The sequence below is a fragment of the Oryx dammah genome, unplaced genomic scaffold, assembly GCF_014754425.2.
Source record: "Oryx dammah isolate SB20612 unplaced genomic scaffold, SCBI_Odam_1.1 HiC_scaffold_19, whole genome shotgun sequence".
Lineage (NCBI taxonomy): Eukaryota > Metazoa > Chordata > Mammalia > Artiodactyla > Bovidae > Oryx > Oryx dammah.
This window is the reverse complement of record NW_024070203.1, coordinates 72823232-72842263: the sequence shown is the minus strand read 5'-3', so window position 1 is coordinate 72842263 and position 19032 is coordinate 72823232. Positions and strand designations below refer to the sequence as shown.

The 19032-nt window shown below is 42.3% G+C and overlaps 1 protein-coding gene across 1 annotated transcript; it reads left to right on the top strand.

The window, feature by feature from the left end:
* Positions 1 to 271: 271 nt before the first annotated feature.
* Positions 272 to 16048, top strand: CTHRC1 (collagen triple helix repeat containing 1). Its single transcript, XM_040261960.1, has 4 exons — positions 272 to 611; positions 6027 to 6248; positions 8043 to 8259; positions 15334 to 16048. The coding sequence occupies exons 1-4, from the start codon at positions 462 to 464 to the stop codon at positions 15474 to 15476; spliced, it is 732 nt and encodes a 243-aa protein (XP_040117894.1). The 5' UTR covers positions 272 to 461; the 3' UTR covers positions 15477 to 16048.
* The last annotated feature ends 2984 nt before the right edge of the window (positions 16049 to 19032 follow it).

The following is a 19032-nucleotide window of genomic DNA, read 5'->3' as shown; positions in this document are numbered from 1 at the left end:
TGATCCAGGTGTTCCTGGACCCAATGTCTCTACAATGTTCAGTTAAGCCGTGTCATCTCCGCGCTGTCCTCAAAGCCTCCACCTGTGTGGTTCGCCGACCTCGGCAACACCGCCCCCGACCCCCACCTCCCCCGGCTCCGGCGGCGACTGATCCACGCGGTCTGCACAGCCCCGCGAGGGTCCCGGCGGGCGGGGCGGCCGCAGAACGGGGCGGGCTCGGCTGTCGGCCCGCCCCACTTCGGGATCGGGGTGGGGGCTCCGACCTATTACTGGATGGAAACTCTGGTGTCCGGAGGGGCGGGAGGGAGAGGGGGGAGAGAGGGAAGCGTGCGAGTGAAAGGCGCATTCATGCAACCGGCGGCGGCGGCCTCGGAGCGCGGCGGGGCCAGACTGTGATCACGTCGTCCGGGCTCCCGGGTCTCTCCTCTCCAGCTCCGTGCGTCCCGGGGCCGCCGCGCGCCATGCGCCCCCAGGGCCCCGCTGCCTCCCCGCGGCGGCTCCTCGGCCTGCTGCTGCTCCTGCTGCTGCAGCTGCGGGCGCCGTCGAGCGCCTCCGAGACCCCCAAAGGGAAGCAAAAGGCTCTGCTCCGGCAGAGGGAGGTGGTGGACCTGGTGAGTCGGGTGGAGGGGACAAAGCCGCGGAGCAGGGCCAGGGAAGGGGGTGGGGGTCTTGCGTGCCCCTGGGGGTCCCGCTTTGTCTGAGTCTGCGGGTAAGAAAGGACCTGGGCTCTGCGGATGGTGGAGTCCTGGAACTCCGAAGGGAGACTGATCTGAGAGGGCCATCGTGGACCACAGATGCGCCGTGGGTTGGGTGGGACGCCAGGAGTACAAGGAGTCGCCCAATAATTTCTGACCTCTGCACCGCCCCCCCTCGTCCCCCGCCCCCCCTCGTCCCCCGCCCCCAGGCTGCAATGAGAGTAGAATAAGGAGCTTGGGAGGTTAGAACGTAGGCCAAGGAGCTGTCAGCGAGACCCTGGATTCGCTAATCCCCTGGGTGGGCCTGGGCCAGGGACTTGCAACGTGTCCTTTGTTGGGGCTGGTGGCCACGTCTGCCAGCGGGATAGAATAACAACCCTCGCCCAGTATCGGTCCAACTCTTTGTAACTTGATGATAGTGAGTCATGTTGGGTCATCTTCCTAGGGAGTATGTGCTGCAGTTTACTTTGTCACAGCTGGGCCAGGAAGAGCTCAGAGGGTTTATGATCAGAAGAGAAAATGAAGGGGCCCAGCACTAGCCCTCCAAGGACCCATTTCGTTGTTGTATTTAGGCAGATGGGCAGTCAGTCCTTCCAGACAAGCTGGGCCTTCAGCCTGTGCCACCAAGTAGGAGCATGACAGCTGAACGGAGGGATCAGACAGTGTCCAGGAGAGCAATAAGTAGCCCAAGTTCTTTCTTTCTTTGGTGGCCCCCATGGCATGCAGTATCCTAGTTCCCTGACCAAGGATGAACTCATGTACCCTGCACTGGAAGTGGGAATCTTAAGCACTGGACTGCCAGGGAGGTCACCCAAGTGATTTCTGAGGGGCTAATCTGTGGGCAGGTCTGTTTGCTTAAGGCTCTTTCCTTCTAAAAGTCAGCAAACCCATTGGAGGGCAGAGTGGTTTTCTGCCCTTGTAGCAAGACAGATCCTTTCAAAACTATCACATTCTTTGGGGGCATATAATAAACTTCAGTCATTGAGCAAATATGGGTTATACAATCACTGCAGGACATAAAAGGGGCATTTAAAAAATTTTTTTAAATAAAAACAAACTGTTTTGAATTTTTTAAGCTGCCATTGTAAACTGAGCTAATAAACCAAGCTCCCTGGCAGCTAGTTCTATGCCAGATTCAAAAGCTCAGGAAAAAAATTCCTGCCATTCCACACTGCACTTTTTGGTGATGTACTATGTAATTTTCCTCCACAAAGCAGACTATGTGTTCAGGGCTATAGTTCTATTTTGAGTGTCTAAATTGTTTTAAACTGTACCAAATGAATGTGGTTCATGTGCAGTCTGCATTTTATGAGTCTGTAGTTATGATACACAAAATACCCTTTTTCCCTATAAAGCTAGCAATTTTTTTCCTTTCCCTCCAAGGATTTACAGAACCTGAGGTTTCCCACAACTCTAGCCCGACTTGGAAAAGTTTATTGTGCAGCCAGGCTCAGGTGCATCCTGTAGACTGGATTTGGTTTTGCTGGGGGAAAAGAATCCTCGCAGTCATTAAGGTTTCAACAGATTCTATGAAGCAGCTTCTTTGTACAGTCTTTCAAAGCCTTCCTTTCAAGCGTCCAGCAAGCTCTGCCCCCTGGTGGCCAGTGAGAGAAACAGGCGTTCATTCCGCAGACCTTAGTGGAAGCCCTGCCTGGTACCGATCATGTGCTGGGTTAGCATTTCAAATTGAAAGAAGGCAGATTAATACCTGTGGAACCGAATTCAGTAAAATTATGCGGTCTCTCAATGCAGTTTTTTAGATGAAAAAGGTGAATAAAAATTCTCAACCATAGCACAGTTGACATTTGGAGCCAGGTGATTCTTTGTTGTGGGGAGTGCTGTGCATCTGGCATGCTTAGCAACATCCCTACCATCTTGGGCTTCCCTGAAAGAATCCGCCTGCAATGCAGGAGAACCCGGTTCGATTCCTGGGTCAGGAAGATCTCCCAGAGAAGGGATAGGCTACCCACTCCAGTATTCTTGGGCTTCCCTGGTGGCTCAGTTGGTAAAGAATTCTCCTGCATTGCAGGAGACCTAGGTTCAATCCCTGGGTTGGAAGATCCGCTGGAGAAGGGAAAGGCCATCCACTCCAGTATTTTGGCCTTCCATGGACTGTATAGTTCATGGGGTCGAAAAGAGTCAGACACAACTGAGCGACTTTCACTACCATCTACCAAGTGCCAACAGCAATCCCTCCTTCCCAAGACGTGACAACCAAAAATGTCTTCAGACATTGCCAGGAGGCCTCTGTTATCCAGGTATCCAATTTTGTCCCCCGTTGAGAATTTATATATAGAAAAATAAAACTTGGTGTAACATCTTGCTCTCAGGGAAATAATAGTGAAAAAAAAATTTTTTTAATACCAGAAATGTTATTATTTCTCCCTTCCCACTTGAAATCTGTGTCTGAATATTGCATATATCTGCTACTGAAAGTAACATATCTACTAAATGAAAATTAAAGTATATCTACTAAATTAATCTACAAAATAAGATTAAAGTATATCTATGAAAAAAAATGAAAATTAAGCATAAAATAAACCAAACTATAATGTTTTGTACTTTGGCATGTCTTCAGATACTTTTGCAATTTTGTTAAATACATTTCTTATTTCTCTGGCAGCAAATACATAGAAGTGTCTCTCTCTCTCTTTTTTTTTTTTTTTTTTTGCTTAAAGTTAGGAAAATATCAGTGGTTGAAGTCACAAAAATCATTTAGCAAAGTAAAATTCAAATTGGTGATGTGAGGAGATTGATCGGGAAACATTAGATAATAAGGACCTTTTCCAGGTAGTATCATTACTGACTTTTTAAAAACATGTTTATTTATTTGGTTCTGCTGGGTCTTAGTTGCCATATACTGGATCTTCCATCTTTGTTTTGGCATACGAGATCTTTCGTTTCGACATATGGGATCTAGTTCTCTGACCAGGAATCAAACCCGGGCCCCCTGCGTTGGAAGCTCGGAGTCCTACCCACTGGACCACGGGGAAGTGCCTGAATTTTATAATATGACCGTATCCAATCCTGGATACTAAAATTCAAAAATAAGATTTGAAGTTATTTTACTATGTAAGGAATCTTGATTTTTTTGTTGTTGTTCTCACTGGACAATATACAGAATGATAGTATCAGATCATTTATATAAACAGGGATTGTTAAAGTAAAATTTTAAATAACTTGGGTTTGGGGCTTGAAGGGTCTAATAAATGGACCAATTCAGGGATAGGCATGGGAATTAGGCAGATGGAGGTCCAGTTTTACCACTGATGCAACTGTTTTGCTGTGTGTGGCTTATGGCTTATGGCTTATGTGTGTTAGCTGGCAAGTTTGCTAATGCTCTCTTCCCCAGGTCTGGTGCCCTGGGCAACTGCCTCACACAGTCTTGGGGGAATAGTGAGAAAAATCATGGCTGCAAAATATAATATTTACTGTGTGCCAGGCACTGCTCTAGCACATTTTATGTATCATCTCACTTAAATCTCCTACAAGGTAAGAATCTTTATTATTTTCCCCTGCATTTTAGATAAGGAAACAGGCGTTAAAGTGTTGAATGACTTGTCCTATCTCACATAGCTTGCAAGTGGTGGAGCCAAGATTAAAATCCAGAAAATAGGACTCTAGAATCCATTGCTCAACCTCTACATCGTATTACTGCACCACCCCCCAAGAGAAAGAGAGAGAATCATAGCACGTAAGAGTTTGACAGGGGCTTCCCTGGTGGCTCAGTGGTAAAGAATCCGCCTGCCAATGCAGGAGACACAGGTTCGATCCCTGATCAGAGAAGATCCCACATGCCGCAGAGCAACTAAGCCTGTGCACAACTGTTGAGTGTGTGCTCCAGAGCCTGGAAACTGCAACTACTGAGCCTATGAGCCGCACATACCGAAGCCTGTGCGCCTAGAGCTGGTGCTTTGCAACAAGAGAAGCCACCACGATGAGAAAACTGGGCGCCAAAACTAGAGAGTAGGCCCCACTCGCTGCAGCTAGAGGAAAGCTTGCACAGCAATGAAGACCCAACACAACCATGCATAAATAAATCAAGTTACTGGAAAAGATTTTTGATAGATTACTGTTCCCCTCTTAAAGACTAATGGACACTTGCAATGAAGTCACTTACTCCTACTCCTTGGCAGGGTGGGCTAGGTGGATTTGGAGGCCACCTAGTGACACTTCCTCCACATAAAAATAAGAGGAGAAGAAGGCTTGCTTATCCAGCTTAGAGACATTGCCAGAGTGAAATAAGTGTTGCTGCTGCTGCTGCTAAGTCACTTCAGTCGTGTCTGACTCTGTGCGACCCCGTAGACGGCAGCCCACCAGGCTCCGTGGTTCCCGGGATTCTCCAGTCAAGAACACTGGAGTGGCTTGCCATTTCCTTCTCCAATGCATGAAAGTGAAAGTGAAGTTGCTCAGTCATGTCCGACTCTTCGCAACCCCATGGACTGCAGCCTACCAGGCTCCTCCGTCCACGGGATTTTCCAGGCAAGAGTACTGGAGTGGGGTGCCATCGCCTTCTCCGGAAATAAGTATTGAGTTAAGATATTATTTTATAATTATATCTCTAAGAATTTATCTTAAGGAAATAATTCTAAAAAAGAATAAAGCTATGTAGATAAAGATTTTCATTGTGATAGAACAAATAGAAATAGCAGTCCCAAACCAGTGCAATGTTTGCATAAAACTGTAGTTCTGAAATCTAAGTCCCTTTACAATATATAGTGTTAGAAGAAGAAGTGTTATATCAAATAATGTTCACTTTGGAATACAGCCATTTAAAAATTATGTATACTTTTAATGAGCAGTCGGAGAAGGAAATGGTATCCCGATCCAGTATTCTTGCCTGGGAAATCCCATGGCCTGGTGGGGTACAGTCCATGGGGTCACAAAACAGTTGGCCACGACTTAGCGACTAGAACAACAATGACAATGAGCAGTAGGAAAAAGCAGACAAATGAAAACATTTTCTCTTTTTCGTTTGATGTGTGTGTGTGTGTGTGTGTAAAGTCTGTGCAAAAAAAAAAAAAAAAAAGAATAGGAAAGAAATTCCATTATTTTAGGAGTAACTTTAAAAATCAGTTCTTTATGTATGTGGGACTTCCCTAGTGGTCCTGTGATTAAGACTCTGAGCTTCCAATGCTACAGGTACAGGTTTGATCCCTGGTCAGGGAACTAAGACCCTATACATATTGACTTATCTGGAACACTGGCAACTGGTTCCCGGTGAAGGGATTCTTGACTCCTAGGGCTCAAAATAAATGCAGTTCTAATCAGACTGAGTCTTTGAATCCTAGGTGATGAGAGATTTCCCCCCCCTTTTTTTTTCTGCTGCAGTACAATGGCATGTGCTTACAAGGGCCCGCGGGGGTGCCTGGGCGAGACGGGAGCCCCGGGGCCAATGGCATCCCTGGTACCCCTGGGATCCCAGGTCGAGATGGATTCAAAGGAGAGAAGGGGGAATGCCTGAGGGAAGTCTTCGAGGAGTCCTGGACGCCTAACTACAAGCAGTGTTCATGGAGTTCCCTGAATTATGGCATAGATCTTGGAAAAATTGCTGTAAGTCTAGTCTGAATTATTTTAAAGTTGAAATAAAACTTAAACGTTTTCATAGTTGAGTGATCATTTTAGGTGAGATTTTATTTTATTTTTCCTAAAAGACAAAAAATATTAAGGAATGGGTACCATATCACTTTCAACTTAGAATTAATGAAAAAATTGATAACTTTAGAATTAATTGTATAAAAGTATTTCTGAGACAAATATGTCACTGAATTATTTCAACCCTAAGAACACTTAAAATAACTTACTCTTTTTTTTTTTTTAATGGAAACTGTGTTGGACAGTAAGTACTTTCCAATCTTGTCCTAAAGTGAATTTAAATTAATTCAAGAAATTCTGCTGTGGTTCCAGACATAAAGGTGGAAAGAAATCTCCCAAGAAATTCCTGCATGATTGGAATTATCTAGAGGTGGGAAGTCCAGTGGTATTTGTCCTTATTCTGGGTAGCAGACACAGCTTAAAATTCTTTGGCCTAATGGAAGTAGAATGGACCAGAGATGTACTACAGTGATCATTTAAAATTATTCAGCAATATTTAGGGAGAAAAATTACTTTGTTTAGTGTTTGCTTCCAAATAACTGGAAAGTCCCTTGGATGGTGTAGAGTTGAACCTCGTGCCATTTCAAGCCTCTTTCTTCTTTTGTTAATCAACTCTATACATGGTTCCATATCCACAATATTCCTTGATATTCCTTGATATTAACCACCACTACCACCAGGCAAATAGAAGTTTTATTTTACAAAAGCTCTCAAGTTCTAAGTAGCAACCTGTATATTATCCTTGCTCCTCATCTCAGCTCTTTAATGTCTGCTCTGTTACCTATAAAAATGTTTGAAATGGTCTCAACTGGATTTCTGTGTGATAGAATATCCATTTAGTTTTCATAGTTTGGGGGCTATGACCAGTTATACTTTCATATATGATTTCTTAGAAGGCATTTTGTTAAAGTGTTACCTACTTCTTTAAACACTTGACATTATAGATCGGTTGCTTTTTTATAGTTTATCAAAATTAAAAACTTTCCCTATAAACTCTGAATTATTAATATGTTTCCAGTTTCCTTTTGGTGGTCAGAATGGGTTTGGGAGCCTTTTGCAAGTAAAAGATAGTAGCACCATGAGTCAGTAAGCAAATTTTGCAAAGACCAGTTAGAGGAAAAAACCCTGGGTCTTATCATTGTGTCATAGAGTTAAAGACTGAAAACCCTGCCTGCACTTTACTCCTGATACTGTTTTCTGGTGCTTGAAAAGAAACAGGTCAGAGTAATATATTTGGGCAGTGCTAGTCTAGAATATAAGGGAGAAGGCAATGGCAACCCACCGCAGTGTTCTTGGCTGGAGAATCACAGGGACGGGGGAGTTGAAGTGACTTAGCAGCAGCAGCAGCAGCAGTCTAGAATGTAAGTTCCATGATGGCAGGGATTCCATTTTGTTTACTGCTGTAATCTGTAGCACCCAAAGTATAGGAAATAATTTTGGAAGAAAAAGGAAAGTAAATATATAGATTGGTTTAGTCTAAAATTCTGAAAACTGGCTGTTTTTGTTAAACTGAGAGATACCCTCAATGGAGTGAATAATTCTAAGAAAGCCATAATTCAATTTTCTTAGAGTTTCTGATATCAGTGTCTCTTACCCTCTTGCAAAGAACTGGTTTCCCTCTGTAAAAGCTAAGCTTTTTAAATGTACTTTGGGGAAAAGAATAGTTTAATAAAATTCACGATATAGTTTGAAAGCATCTTTTAAATTAAAAATGAAAATGCTAATTAAACCCTATTTCTGTGTCTGTGATAGGAATGTACATTCACAAAGATGCGTTCGAACAGTGCCCTCCGAGTTTTGTTCAGCGGCTCACTTCGGTTAAAATGCAGAAGTGCATGCTGTCAGCGTTGGTATTTCACATTCAATGGAGCTGAGTGTTCAGGACCTCTTCCTATTGAAGCCATAATTTATTTGGACCAAGGAAGCCCTGAATTGAATTCAACAATTAATATTCATCGCACTTCTTCTGGTACGTAGAATAGTGACGTTGCACATTGTGCCTCAGATCTTTAGAGAGCAAAGATTAGTTTTGAGTCCACTATGATTGTAGGTCATCACAGGTTTTCTGTGTATAGTTCTCCACCCTGGTTGCACTTCAGAATTTCCTGTAGCTCTTTTAAAAAAATATGTGGATGCCTGAATCCCATCTCTGATCAACTGCATCAGAATCTCATGGTTAGAACCCAGCCGCTGTATTTTTTCTAAAAAGATCACAGGTTGAAAATCACTGAGTTAGATGAAACGGCAAAATAGCCAGTATTGCCACAGAGCAGTGGTTTTCAACCTTGTCTCTACCTCGTGTTCAGCTGGGGAACTTTGAAAAATCGCCGTGCCTGGGTACCACTCTTCTATGGAGTCTTACTTAATAGGTCTGGTTGTATCCTAGGTGGCGGAACTTCCCAAGTCTCTCCTAGTTATCCTAATGTCCTCCAAGGTTGAGAACCACTAGCATAGATTGATAAAGAGGCTGATTTCTCTGCCTTGTTCTTTAAAACAGTAGGTACAGTCCACTGCATTTGTAAGAGAGAACTTTTCTATATTGTTTCTGTATTCTCTGCTTGCTTCTACTGGTATGAGAGAAGGGACATTCAGTTAAACCAGTGGTTACTTAGGCTGTTAAAAAAAAAAAAGAACCTTGCATTTCTCTGGTGGTCCAGCGGTTAAAATGCCATGCTTCCTCTGCAGAGGGCACAGGTTCCATCCTTGGTCAGGAAGATCCCATATGCCTCTCAGCACAACCAAAAAAACCAAACAGATAAACAAGAAAAATGTAAAACTGTGGGGGTTTTATGTTTTTTTGGGGAGAGGGTTGATTTGTTTCATTGTATTTTAAGGTTCATTGATAGAGTTTAGAAGCCAGGAAAAAGTAGAAAAGGAAAAAAACTACCTGTTAGGTTGGTGCAAACGTAATTGCAGTTTTGGATTGTGAATTTTATATCATTATAACTAGGCTCAAACACATCTTTATTAATCAAAATAGGGACCGTTATAATCAACACATTTTTGCCCATGAGAAACAAGTTTGCTTATTCCTTTAGTGTAAAAATCTGTGCTTTGAGATTTGATGAACTCTTGAAAGCATTTTTTTTTTGCTTCTTGCTGGTTGTGGAAGTGTTTACTCTGCAAAAATTCTAGATGCTTGAAGAAGCGGTAGTAGATTGGCAAGAGGTCAGGTAAATATGGCAGATGAGGCAAAACTTTGCAGCCCAGTTCATTCAACTTTTGAAGTGGCGGCTGTGCAATGCACAATCAGGCATTGTCGTGGAGAAGAATTGTGCCCATTCTGTTGACCAGTGCCAGCTGCAGGCATTGTAGTTTTCAGTCCATCTCATCACTTCTCGGGCTTCGCAGGTGGCTCAAATGGTAAAGAATCTGCCTGCCATGCAGGAGACCCGGGTTTGACCCCTGGGTTGGGAAGATTTCCTGGAGAAGGGCATGGCAACCCACTCCAGTATTCTTGCCTGGAAAATTCCATGGACAGAGGGGCCAGATGGGCTACAGTCCATGGGGTCGCAAAGAGTCAGACACGACTGAGCGACTAACACTGTCACTTTCATCAAGCATACTTCTCAGATATAATGGTTTCCCCAGGATTCAGAAAGCTGTAGTGGGTCAGACCAGCAGCAAACTACCAAACAGTGACCGTGACCTTTTCTGTAGTGCAAGTCTGGCTTTGTGAAGTGTTTCGGAGCTTTTTCTCAGTCCAACCACTGAGCTGGCCATTGCCAGTTGTCATATACAATTCACTTTTCGTCCCACATCACAATCTGATTGAGAAATGGTTCGTTGTTGTTGCATAGAATAAGAGAAGATGACACTTCAAAAGTGACAATTTTTTAAATTTTTGGTTAGCTCATGAGGCACCCACTTATCAACCTTTTTCACCCTTCCAATTTGCTTCAAATGCCGAACGACTGTAGAGCAGTCGACATTGAGTTGAGTTCGGCAACTTCTTGGGAAGCTGTAAGAGGATCATCAAAGCTGGTCATGGTCAACTTCTGATGGCTGCCTCTACGCTCCTCATCTTCAAGGCTCTCATCTCCTTTGCAACAGTTCTTAAACCACCACTGTACTGTAAGATCATTAGCAGTTCCTGGGCCAAATGCATTGTTGATATTGCAAGTTGTCGCCGCTGCTTTATGACCCATTTTGAACTTGAATAAGAAAATCACTCAAACTTGATTTTTGTCTAACATCATTTCCATAATCTAAAATACGTATAAAATACACTACAAGTAATAAGTGATTACTCAACATTCAGAAAATTAAGATCATGGCATCCAGTCCCATCACCTCATAGCAAATAGATGAAGAAACAAGAGAAACAGTGGGAGGCTTTATTTTGGGCTCCAAAATCACTGCAGATGGTGACTGCAACCATGAAATTAAAAGACACTTGCTCCTTTGAAGAAAAACTATGACCAACTAAGACAGCATATTAAAAAGCAGAGACATTCCTTTGCCAACAAAAGTCCATCTAGTCAAAGCTATGGTTTTTCCAGTAGTCATGTATGGATATAAGAGTTGGACTATAAAGAAAGCTGAGTGCTGAAGAATTGATGCTTTTGAACTGTGGTGTTGGGGAAAACTCTTGAGAGTCCCTTGGACAGCAAGGAGATCCAACCAGTCCATCCTAAAGGAAGTCAGTCCTGAATATTCTTTGCAAGGACTGATGCTGAAGCTGAAACTCCAGTACTTTGGCCACCTGATATGAAGTGACTCATTGGAAAAGACCCTGATGCTGGGATAGATTGAAGGCAGGAGGAGAAGGGGATGACAAAGGTTGAGATGGTTGGATGGCATCACCAACTCAATGGACATGAATTTGAGTAGGCTCCAGGAGTTGGTGATGGACGGGAAAGCCCAGCGTGCTGCAGTCCATGGGGTCACAAAGAGTCGGACACAGTTAAGCAACTGAACTGAACTGAATGTCATTAGCAAAAAAAGCATGAAGTGAGAAATGCACATTAAAATGATGTCTAACATAACCACATTTATTTAAGAACGTATTCCAATATCTAATGGCAAAGTTCAACAATGCAAAACCACAACTCCTTTTGCATCAGCCTAATATTAATGTCATCACCCAGATACACCACTATCAGTTATTTGGCTGCCAGCTCTTTTGCTTTCTTGAGTTGTTGTGTGTGGAGTGGGGGGGGGGGGGGGGTGGGTGGCAGGTGAGGTGTGGGAGTGACCTACCTTAACAGCACATACTAGGGGAATCACAAGGTATATATATCACTAGCTTCATTTCCCAGATTTATTGAAAAAATTTCTCTGTAATCTTATACTTTAGAATGGAGAGGGAAGAGAAGAGATACTTTCACTGCTAATCAGAAGAAATATTTCAGCATTCTTAGGGACCCAAGCCAGATGATCCCCAAAATTAATATAGCACATTTATTGCTAAGGAATCAAGGGCATTCCTTCCATTTTCTTCTTCAAATCCACACAATATCCTCAAGACATAAAGAAGATATTTTAACCTCTTCTCTTTGCACATGGAGAAGGCCCAGGGAAAGAAAGCACCCTGAATAGGAGAATCAGTGTCCTGGTGAACGGAAACCAAGCCATGCTGTCCTCTCCCAAGACAAGGTTTGATCAGAATGAAAAGCCTCTTCACTAAGTTCTGTGTTGTAAAGGGAGACATGCTTTTCATCTGAGAAGCACTCACTAAACTTTAAAAAATTTTGGTATAAACTCTAAAATTTGATTATAAAGTGGTATTTGTTTAAATAGTAGTCAAATGCATCTAGAGATTATCAGACTAAGTGAACTAAGTCAGAAAAAGACAAATACCATAAGATATCTCTACTATGTGGACTCTGAAACATGGCACAAATGCATCTATCTACAGAACAGAAACAGACTCACCAACATAGAGGACTGACTTTTGGCTGCCAAGGGGGAGGAAAGGACTGAGAGTGTGGGATTAGCAGGTGTAGACTGTTACATATAGGAGGGATAAACAACAAGGTCCTACTGTCTAGCACAGGAGACTATATTCAGTATCTTATGATAAACCGTAATGGAAAAGAATATGAAAAAAAGAATGTGTATAGCTGAGTCACTTTGCTGTACTGCAGAGACTGGCACAGCATTGTAATTTAACTATACTTAAATTTTAAAGATTAAATTATAAAGTTCAAAAGATATGTTACAAAGCAACTATGCTCCAATAAAAGTTAATAAAAAATGAAATCCATAAAAAGAAAATAGTTTATATAAGCAACTTACTTTCTATTATATTATCTTTAAAGTTTTTATGTTAATATCTTGCTATAATGTAAGCCCTCAGGCCTAGGAACTGTCACCTATACATACACACACTTCATAAATTATTTAACATAGCATTTACCAACCACATTGTAGAAAAACTCATTTGGTATGATCAGTTGGGTAAAATGTCAGAAGTAATTTGTTATTCATAACAAATTTTGTCTTAAGGTGAATTAAAGGTTGCCTCAATAGTGAATTCACTTTCCTTGTACACCGATACTCTCTTGAGAGAAAGAAAAGGAATACACTTATATTTTGCACATCAGAGGATGACATTAAGCCTTAAATATGCCTATCGGAGTTTAGAATATCATCTTACCTGGATCTAGGAGGAAAACAGCTTGAGAACCTTTAATTCAACATCTTTTAGGTGCTTAATAAGCTATTACTATGTTATTACAGCAAAAAATGTTCATTCGTTCAAAAAACATTATTTGTTAAAGACCATGAAGTGACCCTTTGACTCTCCCTGTGTGAGGATGATGCCAGACCCAACCTTGTCTGACCTGTGGAAGGAAGTGAACATGTTTCTAGGCCATGGGTATTACAGGCATGCACAGCTTAGTTCTTCCATCTTGGAAAGGGTCTTGAACCAGAGACAGGTACCTGGATTCAATGGGACTTGCCTTCAATTCAGTGATGTCACAGCTGGTAGAAGCAGATTGCTTCAGGCCTACATCCCTGGGCTCAGCTTGAACATACCAACCTCAACCAGATAGGAAGACAATCCAGTCACATGCGATCGTCCCCACCCTACTTATGTGTTAGCACCTGTTTTCTTAAAGAATCTGCCAACCTGTGGTTCCTTTTTCCCCTGACACAGACATCAGAGGGGTATAACTTTTGCCTATTAAAATGAACAGTAGGGGGAATATTTTTTTAATGTTGGAGAAGAGGCTTGATAAGATGGAATGCAGGTTTTATATATATATTAGTATGTGAAAGTCTGGAGGACCTATGAAAAGGCACATGTTTATAAAGCAAAAAACAAAACACAGAGGAAAAACAGGATTTAGTTAGCTTGTTTTTTCACTGTGGAGGAATTTCTATGTGAAACAGGATTCCAGGTTGAAGGATTAGTATAATGATTATGCTAGGATTTCTTTTGACATTATGGAAGTCCTTTCTTCTACTTAGTACCATCAAGTATATATAGGAGAGGGCTCTCTTTATTTTTTAACTCTTAAAATGAGACGTTATTTTAGTTACTTAAAATTTGATCTTTTATAAGGTGTTTTCAGTTTGGTCTGCTGATAGAAAATTAAAATATGAAGGCTTCAGGTGTAACAACTTGTCCCAAATGGTTACATAAATTACTGATTCTGCTTATAATCAGAATTGTATTTTCATCTTTCAGTGCTCTTTTCTTCAGATGGAAAGGTCTTTCTTTAAAAAAAGCTTACATATCACATCAACATATTTAAAAAAAAAAATAAATACAACTTTATTTAATTTTATATATTATATATATATTTAATTTTTTTGGCTGAATTGAGTCTTAGTTGTGGCACACAGGATCTTCCTTTGCGTCATGTGAGGTCTTTTGTTGAGGTGCGCAGACTCTCTAGTCACGGCATGGGCTGCAGAGCATGCAGGCTTCCGTAGTTGCGGTGCAGCAGTTTACTTACCCTGGGGCGTGTGGGATCTTGGTTCCTTAGTGAAGGATCAAATCCACATCCCCTGCATTGCAAGATGGATTTTAACCATTGGACCACCAGGGAAGTTCCCTTGGTGCACTGGCGCAGACTTGGTACCTTTACCCCTGGTGGCTAGGGCTCAGTCCCTGGTCGGAGAACTAAGACCCCGCAAGCCACACAGTGCGGCCAAAAGAAAAAAGATAAATGTGGGCTTCCTTTATTTAGTCATAAATAAATTGCTTTTTTTGTTTTAGGTCGTCTCTGTAAGTAAACAAATTCTACCTTTGTGGCTGAAACCTCAAAGAAAATTTCCTGTGAGCTTATACCATAGGATGGATATGGATATGTCTTTTTTTTTTTTTTTTACTTATGATTTTGGCTATGCTGGGCCTTTGTTGCTGTGTGGGCTTTTGTCTAGTAATGGTGCATGGGCTTCTCATTGTGGAGGCTTCTCTTGTTACAGAACAGAGGCTCTCGGGACATGGGCCTCAGCTGCAGCACACGGGCTCACTAGTTGTGGCTTGTGAGCTTAGGTGCTCTGTGACACACGGGATCTTCCCAGACGAGGGATCGAACCCGTTTCTCCTGCATTGGCAGGCAGATTCTTCACCACTGAGCTCTCAGGAAAGCCCTGGAGATATATATATATATATATATATTTTAATACTTATGAGCTAGGACAGAGAAGGCAATGGCACCCCACTCCAGTACTCTTGCCTGGAAAATCCCATGGACGGAGGAGCCTGGTGGGCTGCAGCCCATGGGGTCGCTGAAGGTTGGACATGACTTAGTGACTTCACTTTCACTTTTCACTTTCATGCACTGGAGAAGGAAATGGCAACCCACTCCAGTGTTCTTGCCTGGAGAATCCCAGGGACAGGGGAGCTTGGTGGGCTGCCGTCTGTGGGGTTGCACAGAGTCGGACACGACTGAAGTGACTTAGTAGTAGCAGAGCTAGGAAAATGAGAACTTATCTTTATGAGACCCTTATTAAATATTAGCATTTTAAATTTACTGTACATCAACTTGCTTTAACCGCTAGTATGCTAAAATGATAAAATTGAGCTGAAAGTTTTTCCCTTTTTATTCCAAAGAGGTTTGTAACTCTCATCTTTGTTTTGCAGTGGAAGGACTCTGTGAAGGCATTGGTGCTGGACTAGTGGACATTGCTATCTGGGTTGGTACTTGCTCAGATTACCCGAAAGGAGATGCCTCTACAGGGTGGAATTCGGTGTCTCGCATCATTATTGAAGAGCTCCCAAAATAAATCCTTTCATTTTTGTTCCCTACCTCTTTTTTATTATGCCTTTGAATGGTTCATTTCAGTGACACCTTATATAATTTTTATGTGTACATTGTTGTTGTCGTTCAGTGGCTAAGTCATGTCCAACTCTTTGCCACCCCATGGACTGCAGCACTCCAGACTTCCCTGTCCTTTATTATCTCCCGGAGTTTGCTCAGCGTCATGTCCACTGAGTCGGTGATGCTATCTAACCATCTCATCCCCTTCCCGTACTTTTCCTTTTGCCTGCACTTCTGAGTGAAGGAACATGACTAAACGTGTTTACAGACCAAAGTGTGATTTCACACTGTTTTTAGATCCAGTATTATTCGTTTTCCTTCAATCAAAATTATAGTGTTGAGATTTTGTAGTTGATTAAAATACTTTCTTCATTTTCCCATTCCCTGAACCTGTAATTTGAAATGTTATGGTCTTCATTTCTTTCCTGTTCTCTTAGTAAAGCACTTTTTAAAATATAAAAGCTACCAGTCTTTGTACAAGTTGTAAATGTTCAGAATTGTTTTATATCTGTGAAATAAAACTTATTTCAAACAACCTTGCTATCTTTAATGTAATTGCTACTAAAAGGAGGGTTTCTGGTACTTTATACCTGGAAAGTTGAGGATAAGCCTGACTTTGTATTTATCCATTTAACAATCTTATTTTCAATTTAGTACATGTATAGTACTGTTCCATATTTTAAGAGATTCAAAGAGAAAGGAGCATTTATGTGCCAGGAAATATATTAATACTAGCACCTTAGAAATCTTTATTTAACAAAGAGTAAAGGGCTCTGGCGATGACCATCAATGACAGATAACATTCCAAAATAAGAGAAAGGCTATGTGCCCTCTAAGGAATGCATGTAGTACCACCCAGGAAGTTGTTTTGCAAAGAAGAAATCAAGCCTGGACCTGATTTAGCCTCCAGATATAACCATTAAATTTTAGGAAATACAGGGGATAGAAGAATATGTTAATTGACATGTCAGCCAATCAGGCCTATGGAAAACTTGAAAGACTGCTGGGTTTCTTCAACAAATATATTGCAACAAAAGAGAAAAAGGAAAACATGGATTGAAAGAGATTTGAGAGATACTAACTCATTTCAATGTTTGGACTTTATTTGCCTACTTGGGATAGTAATTTTGTGGTGTAAAGTAGTATTGTGTTTATTTTAAAATAGTGTTTATCATTTAGAGATACTGAAATATTCAAGATAAAGTGATATGATGTCTGGAATTTGCTTCAGAATAACCTTGAAAGGAAGAGTGAGTGATAGGAGGTCTAGATGAAATGACGTTGAAGATAGGTAGAAATTGAACGAGGGGGGTAAAAACTGTGACAAGTGGAAACTGCGATTAAGGACATTTTGAGTGGAGACCAGAACATTAGTTAAGATCTGTTTGAATTGGCACAGATCGTGAAGACATTTGTATCTCATGTGAATGCCCACCAAAGACACCCACTGCAGAGGAGCTCTTAATGACAAGGTGGACAAAATAACTCGCTGTAGATGTGAGTCAGCTTCTTTCCCCAGCACTCCAGTGCTAGTTCAATAGACCCATAAACAGAGAGGCTGTGGTGGCAAGGATGGAGGTGATGTATGGATTTGGCAACATGGAATTTCCCATATTGAGGCTGGCCTGGTTAATGTCAGTGCTGGATACCTAATGGGGCAACAGCAGAGTCCAAAATGAGACCCTAATATGGCATCATTCCCAGGGGGGACAAGCCAGTCACCTAAGTGCGGGCAGATTACACTGGACTTCCATCATGGAGGGGCAGAGATCCACTCTCATGGAAATATATATTCTGGATACAGATGGACCTTCCCTGCTAGCACTGCCATCCATGGACTCACAAGAATGCCTTATCTACCATCTTACATTCTGCACAGCATTGTTTCTCATCAAGAAACTTCATATCACAGCAAAGAAGTGCAGCCATGGGGCTTGCCCCATGGAATTAACTGGTCTTACCACATCCCCCCACCACCCGGAAGGGACTGGCCTAAACAAAAGGAGGAATGGCTTACTGAGGTCTTATTATGGTACCAGCTGGTAGACAGCATCCTGCAAGAATGGGGTTCTGTCTTATAGGTGCAGTGTATTCTTTGGATCAGAAAGGTATTCTTGCTCCTACAGCCAGAATACAAGCAGCAGTAGTGGGAGTGGCTTCTCTCACTGTTACATCTAATAACCCATTGGTAGGCTTTTTGCTTCCTGTCCTGACAACTTTGAGCTCTGCTGGTCTGGAGATCTTAGTATCCAATAAGGGAAAGCTTCCACAGGGGACACAATAACAGTTCCGCTGAATTAGAAGATGAGAAAGTGTTAGTCACTCAGTCGTGTCCGACTCTCTTAAGACCCCACGAACTGTATAGCCTGTCAGGCTCCTCTGTCCATGGAACTCTCCAGGCAAGAATATTGGCATGGGTTGCCATTCCCTTCTCCAGGGGATCTTCTGGATCCAGGGGTCAAATCCAGGTCTCCTGCATTGCAGACAGATTCTTTACCCTCTGAGCTACCAGGGAAGATGCGACTGTGTATTTAAAAGAATAGAAAATGTGTTTATCCCATGGCTTCTATTGATCAAGGACCTAGGTACAGGTTAGCTGAGTCCTCTGCTCAGGGTGTCACCACTCTGAAATCAAATTGTTGACTTAGGCTGCAGTCTCATCTGGGGCTCAGGGTCCTCTTCACAGCTCATGTGGTTGTTAGCAGAATTCAGGGTCTTGCAGCTGAGTGATGTCCCTGTGTTCTTGCTGCTGCCTGAGGACAGCGCTCAGCACCTGGGGTCACTCTCAGGGCCTTGCCATGTTCTACATTTTTTGGATTGTTGTGTTTGCATTTGTCTCCAGGTATTATTTCCTCTTTGATGTCTTCAATGACCTATTGGTTATTCAGTAGCATATTGCTTAGCTTCCAGGTGTTTGTGTTTGGGGTTGTTTTTTTCCTTGTAGTTGATTTCCAGTCTCATAGCCTTGGGGTCAAAAAAGATGCTTGCTGTGAAGTATGATCAGGCCACTCAAGATGGCTGTTCTCTGGCTCTCTGTACATTTTCTGCTTAACCAGTCCTTGCTTTACTTGCATGACTCTCCAATTCTCTTAATTATAGGGCTCAATTAGTAACTGCCCGTGTGCTTGCTCTCTGCTCCATCTGCTGGTTTCCTTGGTAATTGATGAGCCAATCTGACGTCATTTCCCCCTATAACTAGTAGCCTCTTTCTCCCCGGAGTAGTGAGGATTACTGCCAGCTAGCAGTCCTGTCTGCTGTCTGCCATACACAGCGGTGGCTTAGGACCTTCCTTCAGATTGTAAGTTGCTCTGTCCAGCAAGTCACTGATGTTTCTGTTGCCATCTCAGGACGAGGAAACGCCCGGGAGCTGAGATGTTCGGACAGAAGGATGGGGGAAGAGAAAGCTGTGGGGGTGATTCTGAGCAGGCCATCCAGTAGCATGTGAGGCCCTGTGGCAGCTGTGTACCATTAGAGAGATCTTTTTCTTCTATCATGTTGATAATATCCTGTAAACCTCATTC